This window comes from Esox lucius, chromosome 9 (genome assembly GCF_011004845.1).
Source record: "Esox lucius isolate fEsoLuc1 chromosome 9, fEsoLuc1.pri, whole genome shotgun sequence".
Taxonomy (NCBI): domain Eukaryota; kingdom Metazoa; phylum Chordata; class Actinopteri; order Esociformes; family Esocidae; genus Esox; species Esox lucius.
In genome coordinates this window covers 3,871,064-3,886,707 of record NC_047577.1, presented here as the reverse complement: position 1 = coordinate 3,886,707, position 15,644 = coordinate 3,871,064, and the positions used below count along the sequence as shown (strand labels likewise).

General features: G+C 42.2%; 1 protein-coding gene across 2 annotated transcripts; it reads right to left on the bottom strand.

The window, feature by feature from the left end:
- Nucleotides 1-920: 920 nt before the first annotated feature.
- Nucleotides 921-15,032, bottom strand: LOC117592747 (myosin heavy chain, fast skeletal muscle-like). Of its 2 annotated transcripts, XM_034294516.1 has the most exons (41): nucleotides 14,977-15,032; nucleotides 14,774-14,818; nucleotides 14,431-14,658; nucleotides 14,096-14,242; nucleotides 13,801-13,957; nucleotides 13,098-13,125; nucleotides 12,865-12,979; nucleotides 12,660-12,752; nucleotides 12,418-12,478; nucleotides 12,088-12,186; nucleotides 11,569-11,672; nucleotides 11,116-11,254; nucleotides 10,403-10,521; nucleotides 10,074-10,223; nucleotides 9,809-9,979; nucleotides 9,286-9,589; nucleotides 9,012-9,076; nucleotides 8,836-8,923; nucleotides 8,600-8,717; nucleotides 8,389-8,512; nucleotides 8,032-8,168; nucleotides 7,407-7,662; nucleotides 6,968-7,210; nucleotides 6,599-6,775; nucleotides 6,356-6,501; nucleotides 6,084-6,174; nucleotides 5,433-5,822; nucleotides 5,183-5,309; nucleotides 4,938-5,056; nucleotides 4,638-4,834; nucleotides 4,342-4,525; nucleotides 4,009-4,174; nucleotides 3,563-3,687; nucleotides 3,114-3,422; nucleotides 2,710-2,913; nucleotides 2,498-2,623; nucleotides 2,224-2,394; nucleotides 1,940-2,044; nucleotides 1,760-1,855; nucleotides 1,161-1,292; nucleotides 1,016-1,036 (listed from the first exon to the last, which is right to left on the bottom strand). In XM_034294516.1, exons 3-41 carry the CDS (start codon nucleotides 14,644-14,646, stop codon nucleotides 1,016-1,018), a joined length of 5,820 nt encoding a protein of 1,939 aa, XP_034150407.1. In that variant the 5' UTR covers nucleotides 14,647-14,658; nucleotides 14,774-14,818; nucleotides 14,977-15,032. The 2 variants fall into 2 exon arrangements, with proteins under 2 accessions (XP_034150406.1, XP_034150407.1); XM_034294515.1 differs by lacking the exons at nucleotides 14,774-14,818; nucleotides 14,977-15,032 and having other exon boundaries at nucleotides 921-1,036; nucleotides 14,431-14,646.
- Between the last annotated feature and the right edge of the window lie 612 nt (nucleotides 15,033-15,644).

Here is a 15,644-nt window from a genome sequence, read left to right as displayed (position 1 = left end):
TGTGTTCCCCTCGTTACACGTTCGTGTTATGATCCCCTGTCTGTTTCTCTTGTCGGGGAAGTCCATTGTAAGCAGCCCTGGGATCCTTTGTTTCCTAAAACGCCTTACACATTAGCTATAAATAGGCCGGCCAACAAACTGTCAGGCCTCTGGGAAGCCTTCACGAGATGCTGGCTCACAGGTGGCCCAGGGGGAGGGGGCACAACCGTGGCATTTAGCTGTTTGTTTTGGCGATCCCGTAGACTCCTCCAATTCCCTCCCAGGACCTTTCATGCTCCTCCAATAACCTTTGCAGCGGCAGGAAATGAAAGGCACAGTCTCTTCTAACTTTAGCATTTAGTGGACTCTACTGGGGAATATATGTACTACAGTCTGTAAATAGTGTCCTCCCTGGGTCGTGTTCATCCGGACATCCCACAAAAAAATGAAAAAGCCTTGTGCATTGGAAACTAAAAAATTTAATTTCTCATTGGTCAAAAAACTTTACTTTGACGCATGGCATTGGCTACTAGTTGCATTTGATACAAGGCAACTTTTACTGATTTTACAAGAGGCTTTGTTCACAGTGGCAGCCAGTTGTTGATAAACTACTTAGGTCTTGGACTTTTTAAAACATTTTAACCAATCAGATTATCTATTTTGGTGGTAACCGAGGAGGAAAAACATAATTGGGTGTGTAAATGCAGCCAGACAAGCCTCCTCTCAGAAAAGATTGATCTAAAATCTAATGACTTACCCCCACCATACACATATTTCCCAAGTGCCCATTTTGTTTGTCATTTAAATAAATTCTATACATTTGAAAGAGGTAACATTTCTCTAGCCTCCTCCCTCAGCGATTTGCCCACTCTGAAAAAACTGAAAAATAGTAATTGAAATCCCAGATTTGCCAAGCAATAGATCCACAGCCACAAAGGAGGTACAGGTTAGCCAACACTTTAATCAAGAAAAAACATTTCACCATGAAAATCATATTTTACGGAACACAGGGAAATAATTATTGTCTTGGTCTTGTCTATTCAGCAACGTCTTTGCCCTGTGAGAAGAACAATTCAATCAGTAGTTGAACTCTAAAGACTGAATCCTAACTAGTGCAGATAGGTAGTGTTTATGTGTTAATATTATTTAGTCAGCTGTTGGGTTTAGCAGCAGTCCTCTACCTTTCCAGCATCGCGGGTCTTGGCTCGAAGCTTGTTGACCTGAGTCTCAGCGATGTCAGCACGCTCCTCTGCCTCCTCCAGCTCATGCTGCACCTTCCTGAACTTAGACATGTGCTGATTGGCTGCTTCCTCCTGGGGGTGGGACAAGAGAGCCAGAGAGGAACATCAGCATTTTCAGAGTTTAAAACTTCAGCAAGGAAATGTATATGTACGTAATCAACACATTTTAATTGCATATCATATTCCGAAAGGTATTTTCAACTACAAAAACCTGTCAGATTTAGAAAAGCAAGGTACACATGAAAGTGAAGCAGATTCATACAAGGAGACTGATTGTTGGAGCTTCTGACGAGTAACTGAAAGGTAACAAGACCAAATCCCTCAGCATTCAAGATAAAAAATATCTGTCGCTCTGTCTTTGTACAAAACAGTTTACAAATGTTTTTGGACAGTTAACATAATATGAAGTAAGCAGTTCTCAAGGAGTATATGTAATGTAAGCACCACTATATAGTTGTGGGAGGCACTAATATAGACATACGGGAGGAAATATGCCTGTTGAATATATGATCTACAAGCATTTAAGAACTATATCTCACCGCTTCCTCAGCCTGCCTCTTGTAGGACTTCACTTTCAACTGCAGCTTGTCTACCAGGTCCTGAAGTCTGGCAACATTCTTCTTGTCCTCCTCAGTCTGTGGGAGAAGATCAAAGAATCAATGTGCCATAGTTTTATACACCTGCCTGAATATTAAGTCTGAGAAGGAACTATTTCATACCTGGTAAGTCAGCTCCTTGACTCTGCGCTCATATTTTCGGACTCCCTTGATGGCGTCGACACCTCTTCTCTGCTCGGCTTCAACCTCAGTCTCCAACTCACGCACCTGTGTGGAAGAAATAAACCTGTCATTTGAGTTTTACAGTGGTGAAATCAGATGTAACAAATTGATGCAAAAGAAGTCATTTCTAATGCACTTTTACATTTAAGAGAATTTGGAGATCAGTATATACTTTTGAACAGTAAGTATTCCAGTCCTCCATTTTCCCCCAGCTGGTAACTCACCCTGGACTCCAGTTTCTGGAGCTGCTTCTTGCCTCCCTTCATGGCCAGATTCTCAGCCTCATCCAGACGATGCTGCAGGTCCTTGACTGTGACCTCCAGGTTCTTCTTCATCCTCTCCAGGTGAGAGCTGGTGTCCTGCTCCTTCTTCAGCTCCTCAGCCATCATGGCCGCCTGGAATGGTAGTTTGTTTAATTAGCATGAATAATAACTGCCCTCTCACATGACAGCCCAGGCTCTTGGGGACAATTCAAGTGTATATATTTCAAGTACTCACATCAGTGATGGCCTTCTTGGCCTTCTCCTCTGCATTTCTGGCCTCCTGGACAATGTCGTCCACCTCTCCCTGGACCTGTACCAGGTCAGTTTCCAGCTTCTTCTTGGTGTTCAGGAGGCTTGTGTTCTGAGGAAAAAATATTTATTGGAGTCTGAAAGTAAGAAAAAACTAAAATCAGTCCCTGTCACATTCCAACAGCTTTTAACCCATACCTGGGAGTGTAACAGTCCAACACGCTCGCTGGCATCAACCAGCTCAGTCTCTGCCACTTTGCGGCCCCTCTCTGTCTGCTCCAGAGCAACCCTCAGCTCCTCAATTTCAGCCACCATCAGGCCATTTCTACGCTCCACCATGGCTACCTGCTCCTTCATGTCATCTGCGGCGCGGACAGCATCATCAAGGTGCAGTTGGGCATCCTGTGGTGATTCATAATGACACAGGAGTTCATTAGGAGTTGCATAAGTGTGACAGAAACAAATGTGTAAGAATTATCCAGTATCCCTACATTTCTACAGTATATTAGTCAACTTTATTTAATTCCTTCTGTCCTTTTCATGAAATTGATTCATGATTCCAAAATAAATCCTTCCCCATGTTTAGGTCCCAGTCCTTTTACCTTGAGCTGTCCCTGGACGTTCCTCAGCTGCTTGGTGGCCTCAGCGGCCTGCCTGTTGGCGTGGCTCAGCTGGATCTCCATCTCGTTCAGGTCTCCCTCCATCTTCTTCTTCACCCTCAGGGCATCATTCCTGCTCCTGACCTCAGCGTCCAGGGTGCTCTGCATGGAGTCCAGCACCCTCTGGCTGTTCCTCTTGATCTGTTCCATCTCCTCATCCTTCTCGGCGATCTTCCTGTCCACCTCACCCTTGACCTGGTTCAGCTCCAGCTGCACACGCAGAATCTTGGATTCCTCATGTTCCAGTGTTCCCTGGACGAAGATGGAGGAAGGTGGATTAGTGTAACAAATTCAAAATGTCTACACTTAACAAAAAGACAGGAAACGTTGAACTGCAGTAGGCAATGACTAATATAACAATGCCTTTTCTATTAAACATCTGTAGTCTATACCTCAGCCTCCTCCAGAGCGGTCTGGATCTCAGACTTCTCTGTCTCCACTGTCTTCTTGGCCTTCTCCAGCTCATGGATGCTCTTGCCGGTCTCTCCAATTTGTTCAGTCAGGTCAGAGATCTCCTCTGCAGACAGACAAATAAAGAATGGAGCAGTTTAGCCTGGGGAGATTTACAGTAGATAATGCTGATGCTCTTAATTAATTAATTGATGAATCATGACATTTAGTTAACAGCGCATTAGTCTTTCAAATCTAACAGCAGTTACGATTAAAGAAAGTATTGTAGCGCTTGCTGAGGATTTTTAGCAGAATATTCTTCATGGGTTATCATTTTATTTTTTACTTTAAAAGAAACTTCTGAAAAAGGCATAGGAGAAATGTTCATGATTTATCTTCAATACAGTAGTCAAACAAAAGCCAAACAAAATTGCTGTAAAGTGCTCACGTTGCAGGTTCTTGTTCTCTCTCTTCAGCGTTTCCAGATTATCCAGGGCCTCCTCGTAGGAGTTCTTCATCTTGAAGAGTTCAGTGCTCATGGAGCGCGCCTCCTTCTGAGCTCCTTCCAGCTCAGCCTGACCCTCCTCATACTTCTGTTTCCACTCTGCCAGAACCTGGGAAATCCAACACATTTTTATCATTAATGAAGAGTATCCTGGGAAATTCATGGAATTATATCATTAATGAAGAGTTTTACATCAGGAATACCCTACAATTATACTACAGTAAATCACATAGCAGACATAAGATTTGCCCCTTGGGTGAGATTTGTTAGTCTCACCTTGTCAAAGTTCCTCTGCTTCTTGTCTAGGTTGGCAGCCATTGCGTTGGCTCTCTCCACATCAATCATGAGGTCCTCCACCTCTCCCTGCAGTCTCTGCTTGGTCTTCTCCAGGGAGGCGCACTTGGAGTTGGTCGCCTCAATGGTCTCCTCAGCCTCCTGTAGACGTTGGGCCAGCTTCTTCCTGTTGGGCATCAAAGGTGTTATGGTGTGTTTCAAAACATCTTAATGTAACATTTTCCCAGAGCTTCCTGAACCCTACCAACCTCACTCTATATTTTATTTTAGTGACTCACTTGGACTCCTCCAGCTCCTCTGTACGCTGGATGGCATCAGTTTCATACTTGGTCCTCCACTGAGCCACCTCACTGTTGGCCTTGGACATGCCGCGCTGCAGCTCTGCCTTGGCCTCCTGCTCCTCCTCAAACTGCTCCCTCAGGAGGTCACAGTCATGACGAGCGGACTGGACACCATGAGCCAATGCATTTTTAGCCTGTGAGAAAGACATAGATATAATCAAACTTATTCCAGTAGAGGTCTTTGTGAAAAGCCTCTAAACTCTTCTGGTCAGCAGGAGTTCATTTTGGATCCCTCACCTTGACCTCCTCCTCAATATGCCTCTTCAGCTCCTCCACCTGCTGGGTGAAAGCCTGTTTGCCTCTGGTCAGCTGGGACACCAGGGCTTCCTTCTCCTCCAGCTGACGGCCAAACTCACCTAGAGGAACAAAGAGACATAATGTTAATGGACAATCTGTCATGTAAATGTGAAATAAGGTGGAAACGGTTGAAAACATGTTTTGTAGTTCATTATACATGACTATCATATCTATTGGTATGTTACCATTTTCTGTCAGGAGTCTGGCCCTCTGTGCATTGATGTCATTAACTTGGCGAACATTCTCATCATTCTTGGTCTTCAGTTCGCTCAGCTGGTCCTCAAGAGTACGGCACATCTTCTCCAGATTGCCCTGATAGGGAAACATTTTCCATCATTACATTATGTTTGACACTCCCGTCAAGTTAAGTTAACTTGGATGTTTACCCTACAGTTGACCCTTATCAAACCTGCTTGTCCAAACATCACTACTCACCTTAGCCTTGGCAACGGCCTCCATGTTGCTGGACAGGTCATCGATCTCCATCTTGTACTCGCTCTTCTCCTTCTCCAGTTTCTGCTTGACGCGCTGCAGGTTGTCGATCTGCTCCCCGAGTTCAGCCACGCTGTCGGCCTGCTTCTTGCGCAGAGCAGAGGCTGTGGCCTCATGTTGCAGGGTGGACTCTTCAAGATCACGACGCAGTTTCTGGAACTCAGCCTCACGCTTCTTGTTCATCTCAATCTGAGAAGCAGTGGCGCCTCCGGCCTCTTCCAGCCTCTCACTGATCTCCTCGAGTTCCCTGGAGAGATCGGCCCTCTGCTTCTCAACCTTGGCCCTGGCTGCACGCTCAGCCTCTATCTCCTCCTCCAGCTCCTCAATACGGGCCTACAAGACATGAATACAAATTCAAACAACTGAATACAATGTGGAAATCTTGTGGAAATGACACAAAGCTAGTATTCAGAACTATATGACAACAAAGTTGAAACAATTAAACGTCACAAACAATAATAGTAGGTATACATTAACGATAACAAAATGCCCACTACACAAAAGTTCAATGAAAAATGTGGTGCGCTAACTGAAGATATTTTCCAGGATATAATTCATTTGTTTGCTTTCTTATGCTTCGGTTCTGCACTCTACCTGGAGTTCCTTGATCTTCTTCTGCAGCTGAGCTCCCAGAGACTGCTCATCCTCAATCTTGCTGAGTAGCTGGCTTGTCTCAAACTCCTTCCTAAGAAACACAAATAGGTAGAGTGCAGAGTTGGTTTTAGAATGATAGTGTAAAAGCAAAGTTACAAACTTTTAACTGACTTTAAGTCATTCACAGGTAAATTATAATTTATTAATAAATGAATTTGTCATTATTTCGATCAACATGTCAGTTATTACTGAGGTCATTTGTTAGTATTTACTTCTTGATCTTCTCGTCAGACTGCTGCTTGTCATTCTCCAGGTCCATTATGGACTCCTGGGCCAGTTTCAGATCTCCCTCCAACTTTCTCTTGGCTCTCTCAAGGTCCATACGGAGCTTCTTCTCTTGCTCCAGAGAACCCTCAAGCTATAAGATAAAAACCAAGTGTTTTGTTGAGAACTCAATGACTTAAAGTAATATCATCTTTCAAACGATCAAAGCCATAATGTCCATCTCCACTCACGTCGTCCACTTGCTGTTCCAGCTTGGTCTTGGCCTTGGTCAGAGTGTTGACTTTGTCCTCCTCTGCCTGCAGGTCATCCAGGGTCTGCTGGTGGGCCTCTTGGAGGGCTTTCTTCTCCTTGGTCAGCTTGGCTACACTTTCTTCTACCGACGCCATCTCCTCTGTCAGGTTTTTCACCTGAAAACAGCCACATCAAAAGTAAACACACAATACAAATGGAATTCTACTGCTGTAGAGTTGTATTTTGACTTGATTCACTTATGTTTAATCAGGCTTTGTTAAGCGGTCGTTTTTAAAAGGGAATTAGGATCTCGGGGGTCCTTTGCCCTTTTCACAGGAGAACGACTGGTCTATTTTAAGTCACAGTACCTTGTTTTCAGTGGCGTGCTTCTCCTTCTCCACTTTGGCCAGGGTGAGCTCCAGGTCATCAATGTCCTTCTTCAGCTCAGAACACTCATCCTCCAGCTTCCTCTTCTTGGCAGTCAACTCAGCACTGATCTCCTCCTCATCCTCCAGCCTCTCGGTCGTCTCTTTGAGTTTGGCCTCCATCTGGATCTTACTCTTGATGAGGCCCTCACACCTTTCCTCAGCATCGTTCAGATTCTCTGAATCCTGTTTTTCAGAACCGGAGGACAACATTTCTAATACTTCCCTTTGTCTATAATTATTTTTGATGTGTTTTCATATGTCGATGAGGTTAGATCAAGGACAAAATCTTTGTTTCTAGCGTTGATGTGTTTGTAAGTTTGTGTGTGTAAAAAATATTTAATTTGCATTGGTATGTCTATGGGGATTGTTGCACACTCACAGATGCGACTTGGAGTGCCAGGTCATTTTTCTCCTGGACCAGGGACACCATTTTCTCCTCCAACTCCTTCTTCTTGGCCAGAGCCTTGGCTAGGTCTCCCTGCATCTTCTCAAAGTTCTCCTTCATGTTGGCCAACTCCTTCTCAGACTCTGCGCTCTTCAGCAGAGGCTTGATCTTGAAGTACAACTTCATCCATGGCCAGTGTTTCACGTTCATGAATGAGCGGATGTTGTACTGGATGGAGTAGATGGACTCTCTGGTTGACAGAAATAATTGAGCAGAAAGGTGAGGGATCATCTACAGAAGTACAACATGGTCTGGTCTGAGCATATGTCCTAAACCCCAGAGGTCAGGGTTAATCCTGTTTCCCTCTCCTTATACACTGTTTCAAATCTGACTAAAAACCAAGACAAAGAAAAAATGGATGACCTGGCAGTCCATCCATCTCTGCTATGCCTGTGACTTTCAGAAGGGCTACATTTGCCCTGACCCATCTTTTAGCTTTTACCCCCAAAATAAAAAACCTGTGTTAAATTGAGACTTCTAATTATAATGACAAGAAATACTGTTTATCAGAATACATTGGTTGACATGTAGCCTTGCAAAGATGTCTACTATTCCTCACCTCCTCTCCATCATCTTGGAGAACTCTCTCCTCATGAGGAATCCACGGCTAAGAGCCTGGAGCATGCCGACCAGAGAGGCCAGCTTCTCATCTCTCATCTCCTCCAGGACGCCCAGAAGACCGGCTTTGAAGAACACCTGAGACAGATAGACATGGCCAATTATGAATGTGGTGTCAGATAGTGACACAGACATAGTTTCAGCAAAAGATATGAATAACACAAACAGACCTTTGGATGAAAACACATTCTATTATAGGATGCATATACAAATTACAGAAGATTGGAATGGTTATGCTATGAATTTTTTATTGAAGTTGTGTTTCGTTATTAGCTTCTGCTGGGGGTGTTTGACTGACCTTGGTGTGACCAAACTTGTAATCCTCATGATTCACATCAATGGACCCAAGCAGCTTCTCAGAAGCCTTCTTGTTGTCCATGAACTGACCCTCGGGGATGACACTGGCATTCAGTACTTTGTACCTGAATCGAAGACAAATCTAAGTTCTAGCCTGGTTGTATTACATAAAATCTAAACCTTTAATTATGTGTACATTTGTTTGCATGTACCTCTGCTTGAAGTCAGCGTAGATGATTCTGCTTGGGAAGCCCTTCCTGCAGATCCTGATGCCCTCCAGTACACCGTTACACCTGAGCTGGTGGATGACCAGGAAGTTCTCCATCAGACCTGGAAGAATGAACCAAGTCTCTGTTAATATTTGGAAACTAGCTAAAGATTAGGCTTCTTAAATTTATAGACACCATACTTATAAGACTTAATATTTTATTAAATGTTCATTGTATACCTGGAGTCTTGGACTCATTGGGGATCAGGCAGCGCACAAAGTGGGGATGAGTGCTCCTCAGGTTGGTCATCAGCTTGCCCAAGTTCTCCTGTAGGAGCGTTACAAACCATTTACAAACAATAAAGATTTTCAATGTTTGTCTGTTAAAGGACTGATTATATACATTGAAATCTCACCCTGAACTGGGAGGACACAGTCTGCATAGAACCACCCTTCTTCTTTCCTCCTTTCTTGGTTGTATCTGTTCAAATGGGGAAATAAAGTACATCTCTTCAAGCAATGGAAATAATAGAAAAAATAATACAGCATGTAAGAAATGCTCTTCTATCTAGCAAGCACATCAATTTAAAATGGTAGGATATTGTATTAACTTCACACTTATTTCAGAAATACTTTGTGAACACTTGCCGTTGCAAATCTTTAAATATTTTCATGTGATGTTTGTCTTACCCTCAGGTGGGGCAGCAGGGTACAGGCCAGCCAACAGTTTGACTGAGGACTTTCCATACAGCTGACAGACTGAGTCGTTCAGGGGGTCCTTGTTCTTCTCCAGCCAGCCAGTGATATTGTAGTCCACAGTGCCGGCGTAATGCACCAGAGAGAAGTGGGCCTCTGCCTTGCCCTTGGCAGGCTTGGGCTTCTCAAATGCCTTGGTCTTGCCAAGATGCTGGTCGTACAGCTTGTTCTTGAAGGTTGTGTCTGATGACTTGGGGAACATGCACTCCTCTTCAAGGATGGAGAAGATGCCCAGGGGCTTCATGAAAAACAGAGAGTATTATTTAATACAATAGTCCTAATTTCAATATTTACAACATAAAGGATTACTATAGGATTATATTAATGAAGAGGCACAAAATACGAAACATTTTGTTTACAACTGTCAGATATGTTATACCACTGTGATAAAATCTTACACAAGCCTTCATATCCATTTTGTTCTTGCGGTACATTATAATCATCACAATCTGCTTACCTTCTCAATGAGCTCAATACAGGCAGCCAAGTCCATTCCGAAGTCAATGAAGGCCCAGACAATTCCCTCCTTCTTGTACTCCTCTTGCTCCAGGACAAACATGGTGTGGTTGAAGAACTGTTGCAGTTTCTCATTGGTGAAGTTGATGCACAGCTGTTCCATGCTGTTGTACTGTTGATGGATTTTAAAAGGGATTATTTCATCGTACAATACTGCTATCCATCTAAATTATAACATATTTTCTTGTTCTTGTTCTTCTGCTCACATCAAAGATCTCAAATCCGGCAATATCCAGCACACCGATGTAGAACTGCCTTGGCTGTTTGGTGTCCAACATCTCGTTGATACGAATGACCATCCACAAGAACATCCTCTCATAGATGGACTTGGACAGAGCTGAGACAGCGTTGTTAACCTACAATGACAATATTTTATTAAATAAGATGTTGATTGGTGAGGTGACAAGAGCTTTGAAAAAAAATATATATAAAAAATAATAATGGAAATACATACTAATACAAATGCAGTCCCAATAATAATTATGGTGCTCAGAAAATATGTACATTTCTCTAATTTTGTAATTGGCTCCCGTACCTGAGGTACAGTCTGTCCCTTGGTGACATACTCATTGCCGACCTTCACTCTGGGGTAACACAGAGCCTTCAACATCTCGGCTGAGTTCAGACCCAGCAGGTAGGCGATTTTATCAGCCACTGGAGACAGAACCAACAACAGACTCATTACAATGCTTGTTTGTAATCACACTGAAATAAAAGTTGTGAAAAAAAAAAAAATATATATATATATACAGTATACAGTGAGCTCGTCAAGCCACATAACAGGTCAGAATTTGGTCTCCAGATATTATCTCCCATGTGGGACTGTCTCCATGTTTGTTTATTATATTACAGTACTCCCCCAGCTCTCCGCGGTTCCACATTCGCAAACTCAACTTAATTTTTCAAGAAGTCCTAAATTCTAAACACGCGCTAATTTCAGCCACCCAAGCGTCGATTCAGTTAATTGCATGACGTTTATAAAAAAAACATAAAAACACATTGTTTTATGTATATTTAATGTATTTATAAGTGTTTTATATCTTCTATATGCTAAACAAAAAAGTAATTAAGTGAAAAATATAAAGAAAATATAAAGTAAACTGTCCATTACATAACGATTATTACTTATCCGTGATTTTCCACATACGCGAGTGTTCGCGGAACCAACCCCTCATGGATACGGGGGATGTACTGTATATAGATATACAATATATAGATATGTATTGTATATCTATGAGTGGGACTCACCCTCTGTGCCGTCTGGCTCGGCCTGCTCCTCACGCTGCTTCTGCTTGAATTTCATGTTACCATGGTGCAACACGGCTCCGGTCAGCTTGTAGATCCCAGTCTTCTCATCATTGGTGAAGCCCAGGATTGTAATGGCGTCCTGGGATTACAAAGGAAGTGACCAGTGCTTTCCTCTGCTACATGGAGCACTTAAGTACATTATCTCATATTCTATATCCCTATCACTTGCAGACATTATATTGTGCCTGTTTTATATGTCTGTGTTTACAGCTGTATAATGTATTAAGGCATTGAGGCACAGACATAAGACAGCCACATGGTAATGTCACAAGGCATTTAGAATTTAAAACCAAATTAGAAAATTATTTTGATCGTATATATAGAGTAGTACTGACAATGGAATCTAAACATTTCTCACCAAGATTAGTTAGACATTTTTTAATTTTGACTCACGTCTGTGGCTTCCAGCTCTACTTTGTCATCAATACTGGCCACAGCGATCTGACCCTGACTGCACATGGGGAAGTCATAGGGGTTGGTGGTGATGAGGGACATTTCTGTGGACAACAAAGAACAGAGAATGTTTTGTCAGGGATCTTTTAGAGTAGAGATATTTACAATGAATCCGAAGATCTACCTTTAAAGCAACTCTTCCTGTTTAACTCAATAGATGGTTTCAAGGACACATTAACTAGAACAGTGGTTCCCAGCCTAACTGTACGGCCAACTGAATGTTCTGACCAGAGTTCCCCTCAAGTGTGTTGTCTCTCTAATACTATGGGGTTTGGTCAACTACCCCATTTGGATAATCCAAAAACTGCAGAGGTCCTAGAACCACTGGTTGGGATCCACTGTACTAGAATAAATCAACTGTACTAAAATAAATCAACTGTACTAGAATAAATCAACTGTACTAGAATAAATAGCCTTAAAGGAGGGGACTGAGACTTGTGGAATAGTGGTGTTACGTACCAACAATGTCAGGTTTGTGGCCTGTCATCATCTGGAAGAAGATGTGGTAGCCTCTCTCATCGGGCAGCTGGAAGGTCACTCTGGACTTCTCCAGCAGGTCTGAGAGGGAACAAGAGAGAAAGAGAGAGAGAGCATATTGGAAGATAAATCTCAACATTAACAATAAGGTGAATTTAGGAAAGCATGAAGAAACAGTGAAAGCATGAAATAAAACAGTGAAAGCATGAAAGAAACTGTGAAAGCATGAAGAAACAGTAAAAGCATGAAGAAACAGTGAAAGCATGGAAAAAAAACTGTGAAAAAATGAAGAAACTGTGAAAACCAACTCACAGGTCTCAATATCAGCTTTAGCCAGTTTACCACCTTGGAAATGAATCCTGATGAATTTACCCTGAAGAAGAACATGGGGTTAAAAAAGAAAATGCATGTAAAATGTTACTTTCATACAGATTTAGGATCTCCATATCACCATGTTGTATAAAGATTTGGGATATAGGCATTTACACATTCACATGTTAGACTCAAATTGCCAAAAAGAGAATGAACCAACAGCAACAGTATGTAATACTCACAAAGCGAGAGGAGTTATCATTCCTCACGGTCTTGGCATTACCGTAAGCCTCCAGCAGAGGGTTGGCTGCAATGATCTGATCCTCAAGAGATCCCTGGTTGAGACAAACACAAGTCAACTGGTGAGAAACTGGTGAGATAAACAGCCAAAGTGTCAATGGAAATTAAATATATTCAAATGGAAAGACTTCAATTGCTGAAACCTACCTGCATTTTGCCAGGGTCTGCTTCCTTCTTCTTCTCTCCACCTGAAACTGCGATGGTGGCAAAGTACTGGATGACACGTTTGGTGTTGACAGTCTTTCCTGCACCAGATTCTCCACTGGTTTATATGACAGAGAAAGAGGAGTTTTAGTTACATGTTGGACTGCTTTCACTAAGAAAAAACATCATCATTACACGAGCCAAAAGCATAATAAAACATTTAGTGAAAAACGTACGTAATCAGGACGGACTGGTTCTCCTTATCTGGAATAAAAACAAAACATTGTTAATCACAGTTATAATTAATGGTACATTATTACGTTTCTATCACATCATGAGATTCTTTTTGGAACAGTTAGATTCTAACAAGCTAGTCAAACCAAAACATGAAAACCGCATCATCCTCTAAATATTAGACATCCATCGCTCTGTCCCTCCATCAACATTAACATTTATATCAGTCAGACATTCCCAGCAAACTATTCTAAATAAGACAGTAAATCAGTGAAATATACTTCTCCAAAACCTATTTTACCACCTACTCATCCATCCGTCTGTTCAACTATCATCCATCCATCAATTCAACTATCATCCATGCATCTATTCAACTATCATCCATCCAACTGTTCAACTATCATCCTTCCATCAATTCAACTATCATCCATGCATCTATTCAACTATCATCCATCCAACTGTTCAAATATCATTCTTCCATCCATTCAACTATCATCCATCCATCAATTCAACTATCATCCATGCATCTATTCAACTATCATCCTTCCATCTATTCAACTATCATCCTTCCATCTATTCAACTATCATCCTTCCAACTATTCAACTATCATCCTTCCATCTATTCAACTATCATCCTTCCATCCGTTCAACTATCATTCATGCATCTGTTCAACTATCATCCTTCCATCCAACTAGAGCTCATACCAATCAGCATGAACTGAAAGGCGTTGTCAGAGACGGAGAAGATGTGGGGTGGAGCCTCCATCCTCTTCTTCCCTCTGTAGGCGTTGACAACCTCCATGTCGTACACAGGAAGCCACTTGTAGGGGTTCACCGTGGCACAGAAGAGCCCGGAGTAGGTCTGCAGGAGGAGGAGCACAGGGAATGAAGGGATTGGCAGACCGATTCAGTTTCAACTGGATATTATATGTTTTGCCATTCATTAATGTCTAGTATTGTATGTGTGAATTCCTCATGGTTGTGTGTGTGTGTTTCTTACATAGATCATCCATGCTGCATAACGCTCTTTGAGGTTATACAGGACAGAGGCTTCGTTCAGGTAGGTCATCATGGCCATGTCCTCAATCTTGTCGTACTTCGGGGGGTTCATCTCAAAGATTTCATCTTCTTTGAACTCTACTCCTTCCTGAAAATCATGTCAAGCTAGATATGACTATGCTGATGAAATGGAAGCTTAAAAATCTTTAAAAATGATGTGTGGCTAGTTCATGAAAACATTATTTTTTAATACTATAAACATTTAATTTATTCAATGATTAGTCAAGAAATAGAGTAATTACAGAAACGTGCATGTGCTTTTCAGATTAGCCTTACCTGCTTAGAGCCATCAGGTTTTGTAACCGTCACAGTGCACTTTCCATTGGCCCTGCCAGTGACCAAACCCTTGAGGTACAGCTCCACCTTATCTGGAACATAGCAGGCGTTCTTTGAATCAAAGGGGGCGGTTTGGGCCTCAATCCTCTCCCTTTCAGGCTTGCGGAGGTATATGGCGGCCTTGCCGTAGATCTGCATCTCTGCGTCCGTACTCATGTTGACGGATCACTGGGAAAGAGTTGAAACAAGAAACATGACTGATGGGCTCCTTAAGCCAATATTTAGATTTTTGGTATCATCCACTGAATATTTTCATCACAAGAAGACTCAAACAATGTCTCACCTTATTTTCCCCCTCCTATAGATGAATCTGGACTTCCTTGAGGACCTGTGAAACATTAAGTTATTGTGAATACAAGTCTTGTCCTTTGGACTTCAAAGGGCTGGAAATCATTTTGAATGTCCCTGTCTGATTCAGCTACACACAATGAATAAATACCCCCTAAAACCCATTTACATTCAATATGGAGGTGAAGAGCATCTTACCACAGAGGAAGAAGGTGTCTGGGTTAATGATGCTGGGGCCTAAGCCTCCTTATATCTGGTTGAAGGTGCCAACCAAGCAGAAGTTAATTATGGACCACTCTGGAGAAGGACATGGGTCAGAGGAGAGACCTCCCCCCCAGGCCGGTTCTGTTGTGTCACATCAACCCCCCCCCCCTCCAGGATGCCCACACTCCCATTACATTACTTAATATGCATCACTGAATTTAATTTAACTCAGTTAATATACATGAGAAATGTATTTGTTTAAATGATCTAATTGATTCCATTGTTACTACCAAACTGAACTGGTTTTCATGAATATGATTGGGTCAAATATTAGTGCCAATAATCTTCATTGACGACAACTCTGAGCTGGCTCCGTATGGACTATACAGTGCTGGCTTTATTGCATCCATCCCCATTGAGGAACCATATTAAATACATATTTACAGTCTGGACCACCAACAGGTTTTTTAATAACAGCTTAAATCTAATGTGTAGTAATTTATCCACAGCTTGATCAACAGCAGATGCTGGTGGTACTTTTATGCGTCTCACATTTCCGTTGGCTAAAATGGTCCTACAGGAATCACGGCTTAGTATCACAACAGTATTTCAATAATCTTATCCACTCACATTGCTGACAGCGATATAGCTGCTTGAAACTC

Excerpts from the sequence above, each read along its gene's own strand:
- LOC117592747 (XM_034294516.1), bottom strand. The coding sequence starts at position 14,646 with ATGAGTACGGACGCAGAGATGCAGATCTACGGCAAGGCCGCCATATAC. Across the intron at positions 13,126-13,800 it reads CTTTCAGTTCATGCTGATTG|ATAAGGAGAACCAGTCCGTC; the intron begins GTATGAGCTCTA and ends TTTTTATTCCAG. Across the intron at positions 12,753-12,864 it reads CAGACCCTGGCAAAATGCAG|GGATCTCTTGAGGATCAGAT; the intron begins GTAGGTTTCAGC and ends TGTCTCAACCAG.